This window comes from Nycticebus coucang, chromosome 19, assembly GCF_027406575.1.
Source record: "Nycticebus coucang isolate mNycCou1 chromosome 19, mNycCou1.pri, whole genome shotgun sequence".
Taxonomy (NCBI): Eukaryota; Metazoa; Chordata; class Mammalia; order Primates; family Lorisidae; genus Nycticebus; species Nycticebus coucang.
Genome location: NC_069798.1, coordinates 38,405,532 through 38,424,471, shown reverse-complemented (window position 1 = coordinate 38,424,471; position 18,940 = coordinate 38,405,532). Strand labels below are relative to the sequence as shown.

The window sequence follows — 18,940 nt, the reverse complement described above, 5'->3', positions numbered from 1 at the left end:
TAACTCTAAGTGATAGCTAAAACTCTTTAGGTAGAATCAAAAGACACATCTTTTTCCTGAGTATGAAGCGAGTTTTTCCATTCCTCTTTTTTTTCATTACATTCTTTTCTCTGTCCATTAGATTTTATTCTTTTAGCATCACACTTTCTCAGAGAACTCAAAATTTAGAATATAATATATGTATTCAAACAACTGTGATATGAATGATTTTATCAGTTATATTAAGTGATTTCCCTGGGATTTTATTTTTTATATAACTTTTTTGTATATGAAATGCTCGATACATATGAAAGAATATGTGTAGCCCAGAAGTTAAGAAAAATAAAGCAAACACCTGTGGGCCCCACCACCCAACTTAGTGGGTAATTTAGTTGTTTTATTAAGTGTCTTTAATTGCCAAACATACCAGGATGATTTTCAAGCCATTTTAGATATTATTATAGGCTGATAAAAGAGAAATGTAAAAACAAGATTATCTTTTGGACAGTTATCAAAACATAACATGTGCATAACCTGTTCCCACATATCTGTCAGCACATCTATTTCAATGATGTGGACAATATAAATATATATTGTCACTTGAACAGCAAATTGACATGTTATGAAATAATCTTCACATTTTTCCTGTGATACTCTGAGCATGCTTTGATCTTAAAACTATGGATTCACTTTTGCATTTAGGACATCTGTTGCCCTTCTAAGTCTCAAAGGATACTGTTAATAATCTGCCAACACAGAACATAGTCTCTGGTTTAGTTCTCTGAATTGCTAACATATGGACCATGGAAATTCAAACAGGTGACACTATAATTCCATTCAATTCATCTGTGTCTATTTTGTTGAGTATCTTCATTAGAAAGGAAGGAAAAAAAAATCTTGACTTTCTAACAGAACCTAGGGAAACACTTGCTGATAAATTAGCATTTACATTCTTTCCTCTGTTTCTTATTCCCCCTTTACTCCAATTTGAAATATTTTCATTGTGCTCACTACTCTACTTCTTGAATATGCACTTTACATGAGATATTTTTTCTGATCATCAACACTGCTGCAAAGTTTTAAGTATTGGAAATGTACACATCGTTGTGTATAAATGTCCTCTGTCCTCCAATAAGTCAGAATCTTTTCACACAGAACTGAGCAATCAAATCTCTCCTGATTTTAAATTCCTCACCTTTAATGTTAGAGTAAGGAAAAATGTTGGATTTTTAACATCCAAATTCTGTATATATTTTTTCCAGAAATAATAATGTTAATTATCATCCAATCAAATTATCACAGCAATTGAATTAATATTTAAAATCTCCTTCTTTGAAATTTTACCTAGTTTATCAAATCAGCCAGCATATGAAGTTATACTACAGGTAGATACATGGATAGATGTGAAAGATATAATCTTCCTTATGTCAGATAAAATGATTACATTTAATTTAAAATGAAATTTACTGTTTTACATATGAGCTAGTAATTTAAATAAATCTTCTCCTAAGTAGGCAATTTTAAATTTATTTGTGTATTTTCCTAATTTGCCACCTTGATTTTCCTGATTGATAGGAACAACAGCTCATTAATTCATGTCTGATAGTTTGACTTATTTTTATTCTTTATTTCTTGATGTTGCCTGTTAATATGCCATTCCTTGATATCTAGGATAATTTATATAATTAACAGAGTTGTTCTACAAACAAGCATGTTCTCTATACCATTTTCCCAAATATATTTCCCAGCAAATCTTAACACCATTTTCTGTATCATCAAGTCTGGGTTATCTTAAAAGTCTTATTTTTAGCCCTTCTAATGCCAATTAACTCAATCAAAGTAATTAAAAATCTTTAATGCTAGCAAGAATCAAATAAAGATACAGTATATTACACAAAATATGTCCACTGGTCTGCAGAATGAAATGATCAAAAGTAAGAGAGAGGTGAATTTGGGGATTAATAAGTAGGCACATTTCATGTCCATCTCCAACTCCAATTTTATAAATACTCATCCTCTATAATACTAATCCTATAATATTCAATGCCATGAGCATATCTGATTATTCAACTTCCGTCTGGTTTCCTTTGATTTTCCTTATCTTTCATCATCCCATGGGTGACCCATATGGGAGCTTAAGGAAAAAATGCTAATACTTCTTTTGAAAGGTTGCTCTTCATAAATTTTGCATTTTGAATTTTAAAAGATGACATTAAAATAATTTTTTGGATGACTGAATAATTGGCACCTCCTCACTTAAAAATATGTACCCACTTCACCCCAGTACCAGCCCTGGCTTCCCTTTTCAACTTTGTTTTATATATACATTCCCTGTGCAGTCTAGACATGGGGAGCTCATCTCTAGACATATAGTCTAGACATATAGTCTCTTAGAATGTGAAAATGAATATCATGTTGTGTAGATAAATTGCAGTGTTTGTGAGTTGGGTCAGTGTCAGTACTGGCCTGAGTGGCACAGCAGTTTCCATAGCTTTCCAGATGTCTCAGTCTTTTACACCTCCCCTTCACCAAAATGCTGGAGTTTAGTCATGCAGAAGCTAAGTATTCACTTCATTTCTTCTTCACTGAGCTGACACAGTGGCTCCTATGGAAATTTCAATTCAGAAGACAGCATTTTCCCATACATATTGATAGGCTCCATCACCTCCAGGATATTCATTCTTTATTGCCCTTGCCATATAGTTAAATATGGCTGTTTCTAGGAGGCACATGTCCCAACACCCTCCAGTTACTAAATGTGAAGAGAGAATATTAAAAGAGACAGGTCTATAACAATAAATTGCTGATGTTAATAAACATTTTTAAAAACACATTTCCCTGAGAAATAGCCAAAGTGTCAATTTTGCTACAATAAAACAAAAAAGCACTTTTCCGTTTCCTCAATGAAAACCAATTATATACTTTGCCATTGTTAGTAGGGAGGGAATCATGGCTGCTTACAATGGTCTCAAGGAGATGAGCATTTTTCCTTGATCAACAGTGACCCAATTTTACAAGAAATACCACATTAACTCAAACTCCTGTGGGGCTTAGATCTCTCATTTAAAAAACAAAAGCACCTAATTAATTTAACCCAAGATGTTTTCCAGCTCTCAAAAAATGGCCCCCCACCTACTCACATGCTTCCTCAAGAACTTTCTCTGGTTGAATTAAGCTAATAAAATAAGTGTTAGTGGTATTATACTGTACTTTTAGTATTTAAAAAATATATACAGCTATAGAAATTTTAACTTTGATAACATATAAAAATATACAACATATTTGTCAAAGCTAACATTTGCTGAAGAAAATTATGTCATGAAATTGTCCCTTTTTGATGAGAATATTTCAGATTGTATATGAAACCAGCACGTTGTACCCCTTGATTGCACTAATGTACACAGTTATGATTTAACAATAAATAAATAAATAAAAAATAAATTGTCCCTTTCAATAATAAAAAGAAAAATGTCCCCTGACCATTCAAGATTGAGTCAACTCAGTCAACAGAGGCAAAAGAAAAGACCCTTTATACAACATAAGGTCTGACTATGATTCTTTGCTTTAATAACACTATATTGCTTGCAGTTTTATTTTACTGTGTTTCCTCACTATCATTTCTTGATATGGAGAAACTTCTTAGGCACAAATTGTTGCCTGCATACTGAGCTTCTGCTTTTGCAATAGTCAATATGGGGCTTATTGGGAACCATGGTCCCCTTAGTTTGCAATCATATTGGTCTTTGATCTGAAAGGTACTTTAAGTCACATACCAGTGGGTGGGGCGGGGACGGGTGTCAGGGACTGATCTCACTGGCTTGTTTTTGCTAGTTCAGTTGTTGGGTTAACCAGATGTGCAAAAACCATTTTGGTGGGATCAGTTCCTGAGCCCTCCTTTGGTATGCAACTAATTTGTTAGTAAGTCTTTAAAGTGCTCCCAGGACACCCTCAGTTAAATCTGAGACTATAAATCTAACAAAATCAAATATACGATCCATTTTCAGTGAGAATCTATTCTGCCACTTTTATCTATAAGATAACAAACTTGATTTTAGTTAAATTAATTTCAGGGAATCAGAGCATTTTTTTTAACAGTTATCTCAAGATATCTCATTCAAGTATCATATTTTGTGAATTCTCAGGGAGGTATGATTACACCATTTTAAAGATGAAGAAATAAATGTTTGGTTGTCTCTTACCATGACAGTGGATCCTAACTCTTCTAACTTCATGATCTTCAATTTTTGAAATTAAGGAGCTAGATCTGTACAGAGCCTTTGCTAAAAAGCATATGCTTGTTGGGTTGAGATGATGGGGCATACTCAAGCCAAATAATCTCTTTCTGTGTCCTCTGCCAATTATACCAAAGTGGTAAAGATCTTGGTAACTTGGAAAGCAGGAAGATTTCTAATATTGTGTTTGTATTTGATGCCATAAATAGAAGAGTTCTGTAGCATGTCTATTTGACCATAACTACCACTAAAATTATCCATGAAGTTGTTCATCTGGAGTGATAAATGACTTTGGATGTCAATATTTGAAATTATTTCAATGTTTGAAACAATTAATATTTTAGTAATAATTCAGTTATCTCTAGATAAAGCATAGAGATAGCTATCTAGAGATAGCTAATTCTCAAGGAAAAATAAACTCATCAGAAGTGTTTTAAATATTGCTAAAGAAGGAAAGGTTAAATAAAATACATGAAATTGTCTCTCAAGTATCATGGGAAGATATGGAAAGAAGAGCATTTAGCATTCTAAATAACAGATAATTCAAATGTCATCTTTGTCTTTGGAGCATATAATGTAATTTCTTTTTAGCATATCTTCCTCCTCTAAGGTAACTGAACAACCAATTTTGTTTTAATTTCCAAGACCAATACAGTTTAAAATTAAGGGCTCCAGGGCACATGTGGCTCCCAGGAAATCAGGCTCTCAGGCTCAGTCATAGGATAGGATCCAGATGAAGATAATTATGACCTACTGCTTATGGTAGCATTTACCAGAAGCAAGGGGTTTCCCAAGGGGGCCATGGAAAAGATTGCATTATTCAGCACTTGATTTCCTCAACAGCTTTAATATGTTTATTTTTTATATCACCCAATGGAAATCCACAATATAAGTGCCAAGGTAGATGATGAAACTCCTAGCCAAGGGTATTAGTGAAACTCATTGGTATTGGTGAGAAAAACAAAGACAAGAATATGCCTCTGTTTTAAGATTTGCATGTGTTATCTATTTTTTTTTCCTCTTAAGTGAGTATGTAAACTCTCTGAGGCAGTAAGTAGAGGGGGCAATGCCTTTATCAGAGTAAATTTTTAATTTATAAACTTTTTACTTTTTAATTCAAGAGGATGAATTTTAAAACTTGATTTAAACTACACACACACACACATATACACACGTCCCCTACTTGAAGAGATTAATTTTTAAATAACAATATCTACAGTAAATCCTTACTCTACATTTTCCTTAATAATAACATTTGCCACATGTTTTCCCACAGTTAACACTTTCACATAGGCCTCTTTAGATTGCCTGAGTCAGGGACACATACTTGCATGAAGGAGAATATCAAACACTAGTATTCTCCAGTTAGCGCTCCTTTGGTTGGTGACAGTGGATTCAGTTAATTTTGGGGGGCTGTTTGCTAAAAGTACAAGCAAAGTGTAACAGAAACTGCAGAAATGATGATAAATACCTCTGAACAAATGCACTGTATTCATCCAGTGCATTTTAAATTCAAACACATTATTTGTGGAAAAATTTCACAGATAATTCATTTTGAAATTTGCTATTAGCTGTTAATGATAATCATAAAATTATTTATGATAGAAAAATTTGAGTCCACTTTATGTATTTCTCTCTCTATTCCATTTCCACGTCTGAACACATTGCACCAGTACTCTCACTGTAAAGAACATTTTATTTAATAAGAATATCAGTAAAATCTACTTCTTATATTCATGTAAAGTCTAGCCAAAATCTGACTAGCCAAATTTTCCCTCAGTTTTATTTATTTACTAAACTATTCCTATTATATTTCTTATAAATAAAATATAATTTATTAGAAATATTTGGACATTGAAGAACTTGTAGTCAGGCACCATTGTTTTATATACCACCATTTTTAAAATATTGGGCTACTTCAAAGAGTTGTCAGCAAGCTTGCTTCAGATAATAAATCATTATTAATTTCTTTATAACATTTTAAAACTTTTTCATTTTTAATTGTGCTTTTACATAGTGTCTCTAAAAACAAATAAATAATGGCATAGGGAGTAACGCCTACTTCTAAAATGAAGGTTCTGAGATATTTCAAAAGTTTTGGTCAAAAATTTTTGCTCAAAGTTCAATGGCAAAAATTGAACTAGACCTCAGTGATTTGGGGTATTAAGCTTTGTAATTATGTTCCTAGGCTAATATTTAAGTAGCAAAATTATTAAGAAACAATAGCAGAGTTTTAGTAGTAGCAAGGAAAGGACTAAAATCATGGGTAATTAAAGGTAAACTTTAACTTCTAGATATGTTATTTTCCTATGTTAGTTTCACTTAGTATGTTCCCAGAAATACTTGCTTAGTACCATTTGCACTGGTGATTGCAGGACAGCAGCTGGCCTGGAGCGTGACTGCACCAAGTATCACCGAGCAACTTTAACATCATTATTATAGGGTGGATAATACACAGGGTGGCCATAAAATTCATGTGCAATATAAAGTTGTTGTCTAGTTATATATTTTATATTGTTTTAAATTAATATATTTAATATATTTATTTTATATTTTATTTATTTTTATTTATTTATTTTTTATTAAATCATAGCTGTGTATATTAATGCAATCATGGGGCACCATACACTGGTTTTATATAGCATTTGACATATTTTCATCACACTGGTTAACATAGCCTTCCTGGTATTTTCTTAGTTATTGTGTTAAGACATTTATAGTCTACATTTAATAAGTTTCACATGTACCCTTGTAAGATGCATCATAGGTATAATCCCACCAATCACCCTCCCTCTACCCATTCTGAAATTCCTCCTTAGCCCCTTCCCCATATTCTTAGGTTATAACCGGGTTATAGCTTTCATATGAAGGCCATAAATTAGTTTCATAGTAGGGCTGAGTACATTTGATACTTTTTCTTCCATTCTTGAGATACTTTACTAAGAAGAATATCTTCTAGCTCCATCCATGTAAACATGAAACCAGTAAAGTCTCCATCTTTCTTTAAGGCTGCATAATATTCCATGGTGTACATATACCACAATTTATCAATCCTTTCATGGATCGATGGGCACTTGGGCTTTTTCCATGACTTAGCAATTACAAATAGGGCTGCAATAAACATTCTGGTACAAATATCTTTGTTATGATGTGATTTTTGGTCTTCTGGGTATATGCCCAGTTGAGAGATTACAGGATTGAATGGCAGATCTATTTTTAGATCTCTAAGTGTTCTCCATATCACTTTCCAAAAGAAATGTATTAATTTTCATTCCCACCAGCAGTGCAAAAGTGTTCCCTTTTCTCCACATCCACGCCAACATCTCTGGTCTTGGGATTTTGTGATATAGGCTTGTCTCACTGGAGTTAGATGATTATCTCAAAGTAGTTTTGATTTGCATTTCTCTGATGATTAAAGATGATGAGCATTTTTTCATATGTCTGAAGGCCGCACCTGTCTTCTTCAGAGAAGTTTCTCTTCAAGTCCCTTGCCCAGCCTGCGATGGGATCCCTTGATCTTTACTTGCTAATGCGTTTGAGTTCTCTGTGGATTCTGCTTATTAAACCTTTGTCAGAGACATAAACTGCAAATAACTTTTCCCATTATGAGGGCTATTTACTTGCTTTACTTACTGTGTTCTTGGCTGTGCAGAAGCTTTTTAGTTTGATCAAGTCCCAGTAGTGTATTTTTGAAGCTGCTTCAATTGCCCCAGGGTCCTCCTCAAAAATACTCGCCCAGACTGATTTCTTCAAGGGTTTTCCCTGCACTCTTCTCTAGTATTTTTATAGTTTCATGTCTTATGTTTAAATCTTTAATCCACTGAGAGTCTTAGTTAATGGTGAAAGGTGTGGGTCCAGTTTCAGTGTTCTGTAGCTTGCCAGCCAGTTCACCCAGAACCATTTATTAAATAGGGAATCTTTTCCCCACTGAATGTTTTTAATTGGCTTGTCAAAGATTAAATAACAGTAATTAGCTGGATTCATCTCTTGGTTCTCTATTCTGTTCCAGACATCTACTTCTCTGTTTTTGTGCCAATACCATGCTGTTTTGATCACTATTGATTTGTAGTATAGTCTCAGATCTGGTAGCCTGATTCCTCCTGCTTTGTTTTTATTTCTGAGTATTGTCTTGGTTATACAAGGTTTTTTCTGATTCCATATAAAACGAAGTATTGTTTTTTCTAGTTCTTTAAAGTATGACAGTGGAGCTTTAATAGGGATTGTGTTTAAATTATTTATTGCTTGGGTAGTATGAACATTTTCACAATTTTGATTGTTCCTAGCCATGAGCATGGTATGTTTTTCCATTTGTTAACTTTTTCAGCTATTTCTTTTCTTAGAGTTTCATAGTTCTCTTTATAGAGATCTTTCACATCCTTTGTTAGATAAATTCCCAAATATTTCATCTTCTTTGGCACTACTGTGAATGGAATAGAGTCCTTAACTGTTTTTTCAGCTTGACTATTGTTGTTATATATAAAGGATACAGATTTATGAATGTTGATTTTGTAACCTGAGATGCTGCTGTATTCTTTGATCACTTCAAAGAGTTTTGTAGTAGAGTCCCTAGTGTTTTCCAGATATACAATCATATCATCTGCGAATACCAAAAGTTTGATCTCTTCTGACCCTATATGGATACCCTTGATCACCTTTTCTTCCCTAATTGTGGTCGCTAAAACTTACATTACAATGTTAAAAAGCAGGAGACAATGGGCAGCTTTGTCTGGTTCCTGATCTGAGTGGAAATGATTCCAATTTAACTCCATTCAATATCATATTGGCTGTGGGTTTGCTGTAGATGGTATCTGTCAGTTTAAGAAATATCCCTTCTCCACTGATTTTCTTAAGTGTTCTGATCATGAAGGGAAACTGGATATTATCAAAAGCTTTTTCTGCATTGATTGAGAGAATCATATGGTCACTGTTTTTTTAATTTGTTTATGTGCTGGATTACATTTATAGATTTAGGTATATTGAACCAGCCTTGAGACCCTGGGATAAAACCGACTTGGTCATGATGTATAATTTGTTTTATGTGTTGCTGGATTCTGTTTGTTACGATCTTGTTGAATATTTTTGCATCTATATTCATTAGTGATATGGGTCTATAATTTTCTTTTCTTGTTGAGTCTTTTCCTGGTTTGGGGATTAGGGTGATATTTGCTTCATAGAACGTGTTGGGTAGTCTTCCTTCTTTTTCTACCTTTTGGAACAGGTTGAGTAATATAGATACTAATTCCTCTTTAAAGGTTTTGTAGAATTCTGACGTGAAACCATCTGGTCCCTGCCTTTTCTTTTTAGGGATGTTTGCGAACTTGATATGGGCCTGTTCAAAATTTCCACTTGATTCTGGCTAAGTCTTAGAAGGTGACGTGCTTGCAAGTATCGGTCAATTTCCTTCAGATTTTCATATTTCTGAGCATAACGCTTCTTGTAATATTCATGAAGGATTTTTTGGATTTCTGAGGAGTCTGTTGTTATTTCATCTTTGTTGTTTCTGACTGATGAGATTAGAAATTTTACTCTTTTTTTCCTGATTAGGTTGGCCAAAAGTTTATCTATTTTATTGACCTTTTCGAAAAACAAGCTTTTTGATTTATTGATCTGTTGTATTATTCTTTTCTTTTAATTTCATTTAATTCTGCTCTAATTTTGGTTATTTCTTTTCTTCTAGTGGGTTTGGGGTTGGAATGTTCTTCCTTTTCCAGTTGCTTGAGATGTTCCATTAAGTTATTAACTTCCTCTCTTTACGTTCTCTTGAGGAATGCTTGCAGTGCTATAAATTTCCCTCTTACAACTGCCTTTGCGGTGTCCTAGAGGTTCTGATAGTTCATGTCTTCATTGTCTATTTGTTCCAAAAAATTGGCGATTTCTTTCTTAATCTCCTCTCTGACCCAGCTATCATTCAGCATAAGGTTATTTAACTTCCATGTTTTTGTGTGAGTATGCAGATTGCTGTTGTTACTCAGCTCAAGTTTTATTCCATGGTGGTCTGAGAAGATGCATGTAAAAATTTCTATTCCTTTAAATGTACTGAGGTTAGATTTGTGACCTAAGATGTGATCGATTTTAGAGTAAGTTCCGTGGGCTAGTGAGAAGTATGTGTATTCAGTTTTGTTGGGATGAAATGTTCTGTAGATGTCTGCTAAATCCAAATGTTGGATGGTTAAGTTTAAATTTAAAATTGCTTTGCTTAGCTTCTTGTTGGAGGATCCATCCAACACTGCCAAAGGAGCGTTGAAATCTCCGACTATTATGGAGCTGGAGGAAATCAAGTTGCTCATGTCTGTTAGAGTTTCTCTTATAAATTGAGGTGCATTCTGATTGGGTGCATAGATATTAATAATTGAGATCTCATCATATTGAGTTTTAAGCTTAACAAATATGGAGTGACCATTCTTGTCCTTCCTTACTTTTGTTGGTTTAAGGCCTATTGTATCTACAAATAAAATTGTAACACCTGCTTTTTTCTGATTACTATTTGCCTGAAATATGGATGACCATCCTTTCACCCTGAGTCTGTATTTGTCTTTTAAGTTAAGATGTGACTGTTGTGTGCAACAAATATCTGGCCTGAGTTTTTGTATCCATTCAGCTAACCAATGCCTCTTTAGAGGACAGTTGAAGCCATTCACATTAATGGAGAATATGGATAAGTCTGGTGAAATTTTGGGTATCGAGTTTTTCAAAAGTCCAGTGGACATTTTTAACCTTTTTGCCAGTGTGGAAATTAGAGTTTGATCCAAATTTTCTGAGTGAGTTTACTTTTATGGTACAGGATTGGGTTGGTCATTATGGAGGATAGGTCTGAGAATATGCTGAAGAGCTGGTTTGGTTATGGCAAATTTCTTCAACATAGAATGTCATTAAAGTATTTAATTTCTCCATCATAAATGAAACTCAGTTTAGCTGGAGTTGAAACTTACTTTTCTTTAGAAGATTAAAAGTCAATGACCACCCTCTTTTGGCTTGAAAAGTTTCAGCAGAGAGATCTGCAGTCATTCTAATATTCTTCCCTTTGAAGGTAATGGTTTTCTTTCTCCTGGCAGCTTTGAGAATTTTCTCCTTCATATTAACTTACTGAAGTTAATTATGATATGCCTGAGGGATGCCTTATTGGGGTTGAGTCGTGCTGGGGTTCTGAAGCTGTCTGCTATCTGAATTTCAGTATCTCTAGGCATGTCTGGAAAATTCTCTTTCATAATTTCATGCAGAAAGACCTCTGTGCCCAGCGAGGCCAGTTCATCTATTTCAGGAACTCCAATGATTTGGATATTAACCTTCTTCGAATTATCACAGAGCTCTCTGAGAGAATGATCCATTTTTGCTCTCCATTTCTCTTTTTCTTTGAGAGTTTGGGAGCATTCAAAGGCTTTATCTTCAATGTCAGAAATCCTTTCTTCTGCTTGCTCCATTCTTTTGCTGATGGATTCTACTGTATTTTTCATATCTTTGTGGGCTGCAAATTCTTACTTCAGTGTTTCTAAGCCTTTGGTAGTTTTGTCTTTAAATTAGTTAAATTCTTGAGAAAACTTTTGACTTTCTCCTCAAATTCCTAATTCCACTTTATTAATATTGTCTGCAGTCTAAATTCTGAATTCGATTTCTGACATCTTGGCCAGTTGTTTATGAATAGGATCTTCAATTATATCTGCCATATCTTTCCTTGGGGGGGTTGATCTATTCTGGTTATTCATGTTACCAGAGTTTTTTCGCTGATTCCGCCCCATGGTTGTTTTACTCCCTTTGATTGTTTCCCCTGGGGCTTTGTCAAGGTCCTTTACAGTGTTGTGACCTGAGAAACTGGGGCCCTGTCTGTTGTGGTGGAGCTAAGTGGTTTTGTCTTGTTTCCAGCTGTTTTCTGTTCCACCCTAGTGTAACAGATACTCTGGATTGAAGTCTCAGCTGTGGATAAATATCAGAAATTAAGTCACCCTGCCCCCCCACAGGCAAACAATTGGAAAAGGAAAATCAAACCTTCCTACCACTGTCCACCCAAGGCACCACCTTATTTGTCCTCAGGCATTTGGTTCCGTTCAAAAGGTCCAAATCAATTGTCTCAGTCTGCACCTGTCTCGGGTGAGAGAGTTTAAGAGGTCTCTGGGAACTGGATCACAGGGGTCTGGTGAGTACTCTGATGTGGCTTGCTCCAGTGCTGCGTGGAGTCAGGAGGAGCTACCCAGCCAATAGATCAGTAGGGGAAGATTGATGCTTCCTTCCCCACCTTGCACCACTGTCACACCCAGTCACTGATATCCCTGCAGTTGGCTGACCCAGTTGCCTGTAGTGAACCGGTACTTCAGGAGTTTGCACCTGCCTGAATCACAAGGAAGTCTTCCAGGATGCTGCACTCTGCCTCTCTCCAGCAGGAGGAGGTGAGGCCTGACAACCTCGGGCACTTGAAGGTTGGGGGGTTTTCACTCAGGTCCAGTCTCGCCCCTGATTAATGTTACTGACAGAACAGAACAGAACAGCTTTGCGGTTCCCCTGCAGAAGAGAAGCTGAATTGAGTTCCAAATCAGCTTGTCTTTGCTCTTGTATTGTCTATAGGCTGACGATCCCCTGAGGGCCAGGTGTGTCTTAGGTTCAGTAAAGCAGACCTCTGGGTCAGCCCTGCCCTGGGAGTTTCCCTGGGTTGCAAGTTGGTGTTGCCTCAGGCAAATCCTATACTCAGAGTCTCTGGTTGCCCAGGGAGACAGGGGGTGTGGCTTAGAATATTGGTAGTGAGCCAGATTGCTACTAAAAGAGGGCTGCTGTTTTAGCCTCAGGGAACTGCTGCTCCGGTGTAGCTCCCTTCCGGCCAATCGTCCTGTCTCTGTTCCCATGCCCCAGAGTCTGCACCTACTGGCTGTAGCCCTGGCACTGTCTACACCCCTTGTGCAATTGCCCAAGAGTCTGGACTCCTGGGCGACAGGCCTCCAGACCTTGGAGCAAGAGCAGAGGGGAGTGCTGGGAGCCCAGGGTTGTGGGCAGAGAACACACACAGTTTTACATAGTTTTATGCCTGGCCATATTGTCATCACAAGACAGCTGTCCCACTGTGCCTCAGGGAACCACCACTCTGGTGTGGTCCCCTCTCCACCTACTGTCCTCTCCTCACTCCTGTGCCCTGGAGCCAGCGCCGAGCAGCTGCAGTGCAGGCACGATCCACACCCCTAAAGAAATCACCCAAGACTCTGAACTCCTGGGGGACTGCCCTCCAGACCTCAGTGTGAGTGGAGGGGTGTTCTGGGAGCTCAAAATTCCAGGTAGAGACTATATACAGTTTTATACAGTTTTATGCCTGGCAGGAGGATGCTGTGGCACCCTATTAGGGGAGGTAGGTCCAGTTTTTAGGGGGTCTCTCCCGTGGAGTGTAGTGGGAGGACCTTTGAACTCTGCCCGGTTGTTTGTGGGGCACTCTGAGCTGTTCTCATGGGGGAGGGGACTCCCGTCTGCTTGGTGATGGATTTTGTACCTTTTGTTTATATGCTTGGGGTCGCAGCTTGCTTCAGCGGGGTTGATGTGCATTCTTCAACCTTCTCTCTTGGTGCAGCTCAAGTTCACCAGGTTACTTGCTGAATTTTTGTCCTTTAACTCTCCTTCTGGATGGGAGCATCTGTGGAAAGCTGGCTTCAGTCAGCCATCTTGTCTCCTCCCCACCTGTGCATTTTTGATTACAAATACTCTACGATCTGAGAGAAGAAAACAACACTGCTGCTTTGTGTTAGGACTGAGTATAATAAAACTTATCAGTGATTAAAACTAATCAATACCCCTAAACTTATTTGGTACTCAAAGGGAAGCATGATAATCCTATGAAGGATTATCTTGAAGATTAGCTACGTTAATATATCCACAATCCTCAAGGAAATTAGTAACTAAATAGATATTGTAACACATCTTTCTTAAAGATAATATATCTTATTTTCATTTATTTAATATTTTATGAATACTTAGTCTAGGCCAGCTGTGTTACCACCTGTTAGGAATAAAAGATGAACAGAACATAGTCTCTACCTTGAAGGAAGATTTGGCCTCTCACTGTGCTATGTTTAAAGGGTTAAATTGTCTTTGAGAAGCTATTGAGTGTGGCTTTTGTCCTCTTCTGTCCCCACAGCAAAATGGTTAGCATAGCATGACCTTCTCCTCCAAAGGCTGACAGCCCCTAGTTCCCCCCTGTACACCTGCAGCCCTTCCTGGGGCAGCCTTTGCGCACTTTACTTGACTGTAGTCTCTAGGACTATGATCAGGGAAGTTCTCAAGTGCCTTTTCTCAGAATGAGATGAGGTCTTTAATCCCAGCCTTCCCGGTAAAACACAATTCTCAAAGCAAGGTACCTAAGGCCTTCAAAATATGTCTCCACCTTCCTCTGCAGTAGCATCCAAGTTTTGCCCCTGCCCACCATGTAAGGTCTCCATCAACTCCCTCTAAAGACACCATCTTTTTAAAGACTATGCTGTATTCCATCCTGTAGGTATTTCTTCCTGAATCAGACTTGGTAAATTTCATGTTTCTAGACATTCATCCATTTCTTTTATGTTATTTGATGTTATTTGATGTGTTGGTGTACAGTTGTTGACAATGGTCTCTTATGATCCATTATGTTTTTGTAGTATTAATCATAATGTCCATACAAGTTTAGTATTCATAACATAAAGATCTAAAAAGTTCCAAAATACAAAAATTTTTGAGGACCGACATCACACTCAAAGGAAATGCTCAGTTAAGCATCTTTGGATTATGGAAGTGGAACCAATAAATAGTGCAAATATTCCAAAATCTGAAATTCTCTGATGTCTTTTCCAAAGCATTGTGGATAAGGAATACTCAACCTGTAATACACAGCCTTAACAAAAGAAGTATGTTCTGTCATTCATTACAACATAGATGGAACTGAAGGACATTATGATAAGTAGAATTAGCTAGTTAGAAAGACAAATAGCATATGATCTCACTTATTACATGTAGCAACTAAAAGAAGCCCTTTTCATAGAAGCCGATAGTAGAATGATGGTTACCAGAGGCTGTAGGGGAAGGAGAGAGATGAGGAAGAAGATGTGGATGTGTAGGTACAAAGTCCTTAACTACAGGAATAAGCTTTCATGATATATTTTAATGTATCATGACCCCAGCTGATAACAATGTACTGTACATTTCAAATTTGCTAAAGAAGTAGATAGAAACATTCTCATTACAAAATAATTAAGTTGGTGCAACTTAATTGTTAATTAGCTTGATTGAAGCTTTCTTCAGTGTATGCATAGATCAAAAATTTGCATTGTACCCCATAAATATGCACAATTATTATTTACCAATTAAAAATAAATAAATGGTTTTAGAAGACATTTTCTTCCCTCACTCTGCACAAGCACTAGCACTAGCACTTCCTCAAAGAAGCCATCCTCTTCCTTCCTAACCCATTTCCTGTGGTACTCTGCATCCCCCTCATCCCACCTTCACCCACAGGAATGTAAGATGCCCCTGGTGCAGGTGGCAGTCACTTGGAGTTTATAGTTCTGCATCTTCCAACAGACTAAGAGTGTCTTAAACAGGTACTGTGCCCTGTTGCTTAGCCTACCTTTCAGAATAAATCAGGAACGTTTGGTATTGGACCTCTGGAATAAAGAATGGAAAAGATGAAGGGAGGAGGGAAGAAGGAAAGGTAAGAAGCATAAGAGGAAATGAAATTGGTGTAGGGCTTGCATTGAAGGGCCTGAGCATGATTCAAGGAGCTAGTGTGTTGATTAAAAATGAAGTGTTTTTCCATGAAGCACCATGTGATAAAAGAAGTGAAAACTGTAAATAAAAATACCTACATTTGAAATATAGATCTTGCACTTAGAAATCAGGAGACTTTTGGGAAGAACTTGGCCTCTTGCTACCTCAGTTGACTCATCTATGATAAAAAGTAAAGAAGAACGAGGCAAGCTCCATTTTTCTTATGATGAGAATTAATGATGCAAAGTAGTTAAGGCCACATGTCTGGGACTCAAACTTAGAAGCAATATTACCTTGAGGTTACCAATCTCCTTTGTCCCTCAGTTTCTCTCTCTGAAATATAGAGAAACAATAACAATCAGCCTTCAGTTTATTGAGAAGATCAATTGACAGATGCATTTTAAAAACCTAAGGCATAGAAATTTCTCAATAAATATTAGCCATCATTATTATGATCATTATGGTAATTTCACAGATATTAAAGGAATGGTAAATTATATTAAATTCTTGTAAGATCAGTACATAAATTATAAAGTGCTGTGACATAAGCAGCAGAATCATTATATTTCTTGGTGATTTTATTTCAAAAAATAAGTTCAAACTTTCAAAGAATAAAACACTTTGAGGCCTTTTGATTAGTGTTTATGCACATCAATTAATATACCTGTATGTGATGGTCGTTACATCAATCACTGAGAAAATCTGCATTGATTTCCTATGTATTAGGGACTCTCATTTGTCACCAAATCCTCTGACCATGTTCTTACAAGAATCATTATTTTAAAGAGACTTGCAGGTTCATTAAGACTAGGTGACCATCTACCCAGATTTGCTCTGAGATCCTGGTTTATTCCTGCTGCCCTGGCTTAATGCCAAGTAAAATCTTTTGGTTGTTTGCAAAACTTTCGTGGTTTAGATAATGAATCAAATGATCATTATCATTAAGAACCCAAGTAAATCATGCAGGACATGAGAAGAATAATTTTCCTGTTATCGGAACAAACAAGTGTGAGCAAGAGATATTAACTCCACCATTGCATTGACCTGCTATCTTAGAATTTGGTTTCCTTGATAGTAAATTGGGAACTTAAGACTTTCCCTTCCTACTTCTCTTTTTGAAATTATAAATTGAAGTAAGTATACTATGAGTTTTTTTTTTAATTATTGTTAAATCATAGCTGTGTACATTAGTGCAATCAAGGGGGTACAATGTGCTGGTTTCATATACAAACTGAAATGTTCTCATCAAACTGTTCCACATAGCCTTCATGGCATTTTCTTAGTTATTATATGTAGACATTTGTATTCTGAATTTAGTAAGTTTTGCCTGTACCCATTCTAAGATCCACCATAGGTGTGGCCCCACCAATTATCCTCCCTCTACCCCAACGTCCCCCCTCCCTTTCCCTCCCTTGGCCCTTTACCCATATTCTTGTGCTATAGTTGGGTTATAGCCTTCAAATGAAAGCTATAAATATGCTTCATAGTAGAGCTGAGTACATTGGACACTTTTTCTTCCATTCTTGAGATACTTTGCTAAGAAGAATATGTTCCAGCTCCATCCATGTAAAGATGAAAGAGGTAAAGTCTCCATCTTTCTTTAAGGCTGCATAATATTCCATGGTATACATGTACCACAATTTGTTAATCCATTCATGGGTCGATGGGCACTTGGGCTTCTTCCATGACTTAGCAATTATGAATTGGGCTGCAATAAACATTCTGGTACAGATGTCTATGTTATATTGTGATTTTTGGTTTTCTGGGTATATACCTAGTAGAGGAATTATAGGATCGAACAGCAGGTCTATTTTTAGATCTCTAAGTATTCTCCAAACGTCCTTCCAAAATGACCTTGTTAGTGTGCATCCCCACCAGCAGTGTAGAAGTGTGCCCTTTTGTCCACATCCACACCAACATCTCTGGTTTTGGAATTTTATTATGTGGGCTACTCTTACTGGAGTTAGGTGATATCTCAAAGTAGTTTTGATTTGCATTTCTCTGATGATTAAGGATGAAGAGCATTTTTTCATGTGTCTGTAGATCATGCATTTGTCTTATTTAGGGAAGTCCTTTTCCCACCCTGAGATGGGATCACTTGTTCTTTTCTTGCTAATATGTTTGAGTTCTCTGTGGATTCTGGTTATTAAACCTTTCTCAGAGTTATAACCTACAAATATTTTCTCCCATTCTGAGTGCTGTGTGCTTGCTATACTTACTATGTCCTTGGCTGTGCAGAAGCTTTTTAGTTTGATCAGGTCCAAATAATATATTTTTGAAACTGCCTGCAGAGTCCTCCTCATAAAATATTCACCCGGGCCGATTGCTTCAACAGCTTTCCCTACACTTTCTTCAAGTATTTTTATAGTTTCATGTCTTATGTTTAAATCTTTAATCCAGTGAGTCTATATTAGTTAATGGTGAGAGGTGTGGGTCCAGTTTCACTCTTCTACAGGTAGCCAGCCAGTTCACCCACAACCATTTGTTAAATAGGGAATCTTTTCCCCATTGAATGTTTTTAATTGCCTTGTCAAAGATCAAATAATGGTAAGTAGCTGAATTCATCTCTTGGTTCTCTTTTCTGTTCCAGACATCTACTTCTCTGTTTTTGTGCCAGTGCCATGCTGTTTCCATCACTATTGATTTATAGTACAGGCTCAGGTCTGGTAGCGTGATTCCACATGCTTTGTTTTTATTGCTGAGTAATGTTTTGGCTATTCGAGGTTTCTTCTGATTCCATATAAAATGAAGTATTATTTTTTTCAAGATCTTTAAAATGTGACAATGGAGATTTAATAGGAATTGCATTAAAATTATATATTACTTTGGATAGTATAGACATTTTAACAATGTTGATTCTTCCCAGCCATGAGCAACACAACAGGAACCTGCATACCCATACAAAAACATGGAAGCTAAATAAGCTTATGCTGAATGATAGATGGGTTATAGATTAGATTAAGAAGGAAATTACTAAATTTTTGGAACAAAACAACAACGAAGACACAAATTGTCAGAACCTCAGG

At 36.5% G+C, this 18,940-nt stretch overlaps 1 protein-coding gene across 1 annotated transcript in view; it reads left to right on the top strand.

Moving 5' to 3' along the window:
- The window catches only part of RIT2 (Ras like without CAAX 2), a 552,485-nt gene that overhangs the window by 22,806 nt on the left and 510,739 nt on the right, over positions 1-18,940 (top strand). Inside the window, 1 exon segment of the mRNA XM_053571558.1 lies at positions 2,459-2,480. Coding sequence (XP_053427533.1) covers positions 2,459-2,480 — 22 coding nt within the window.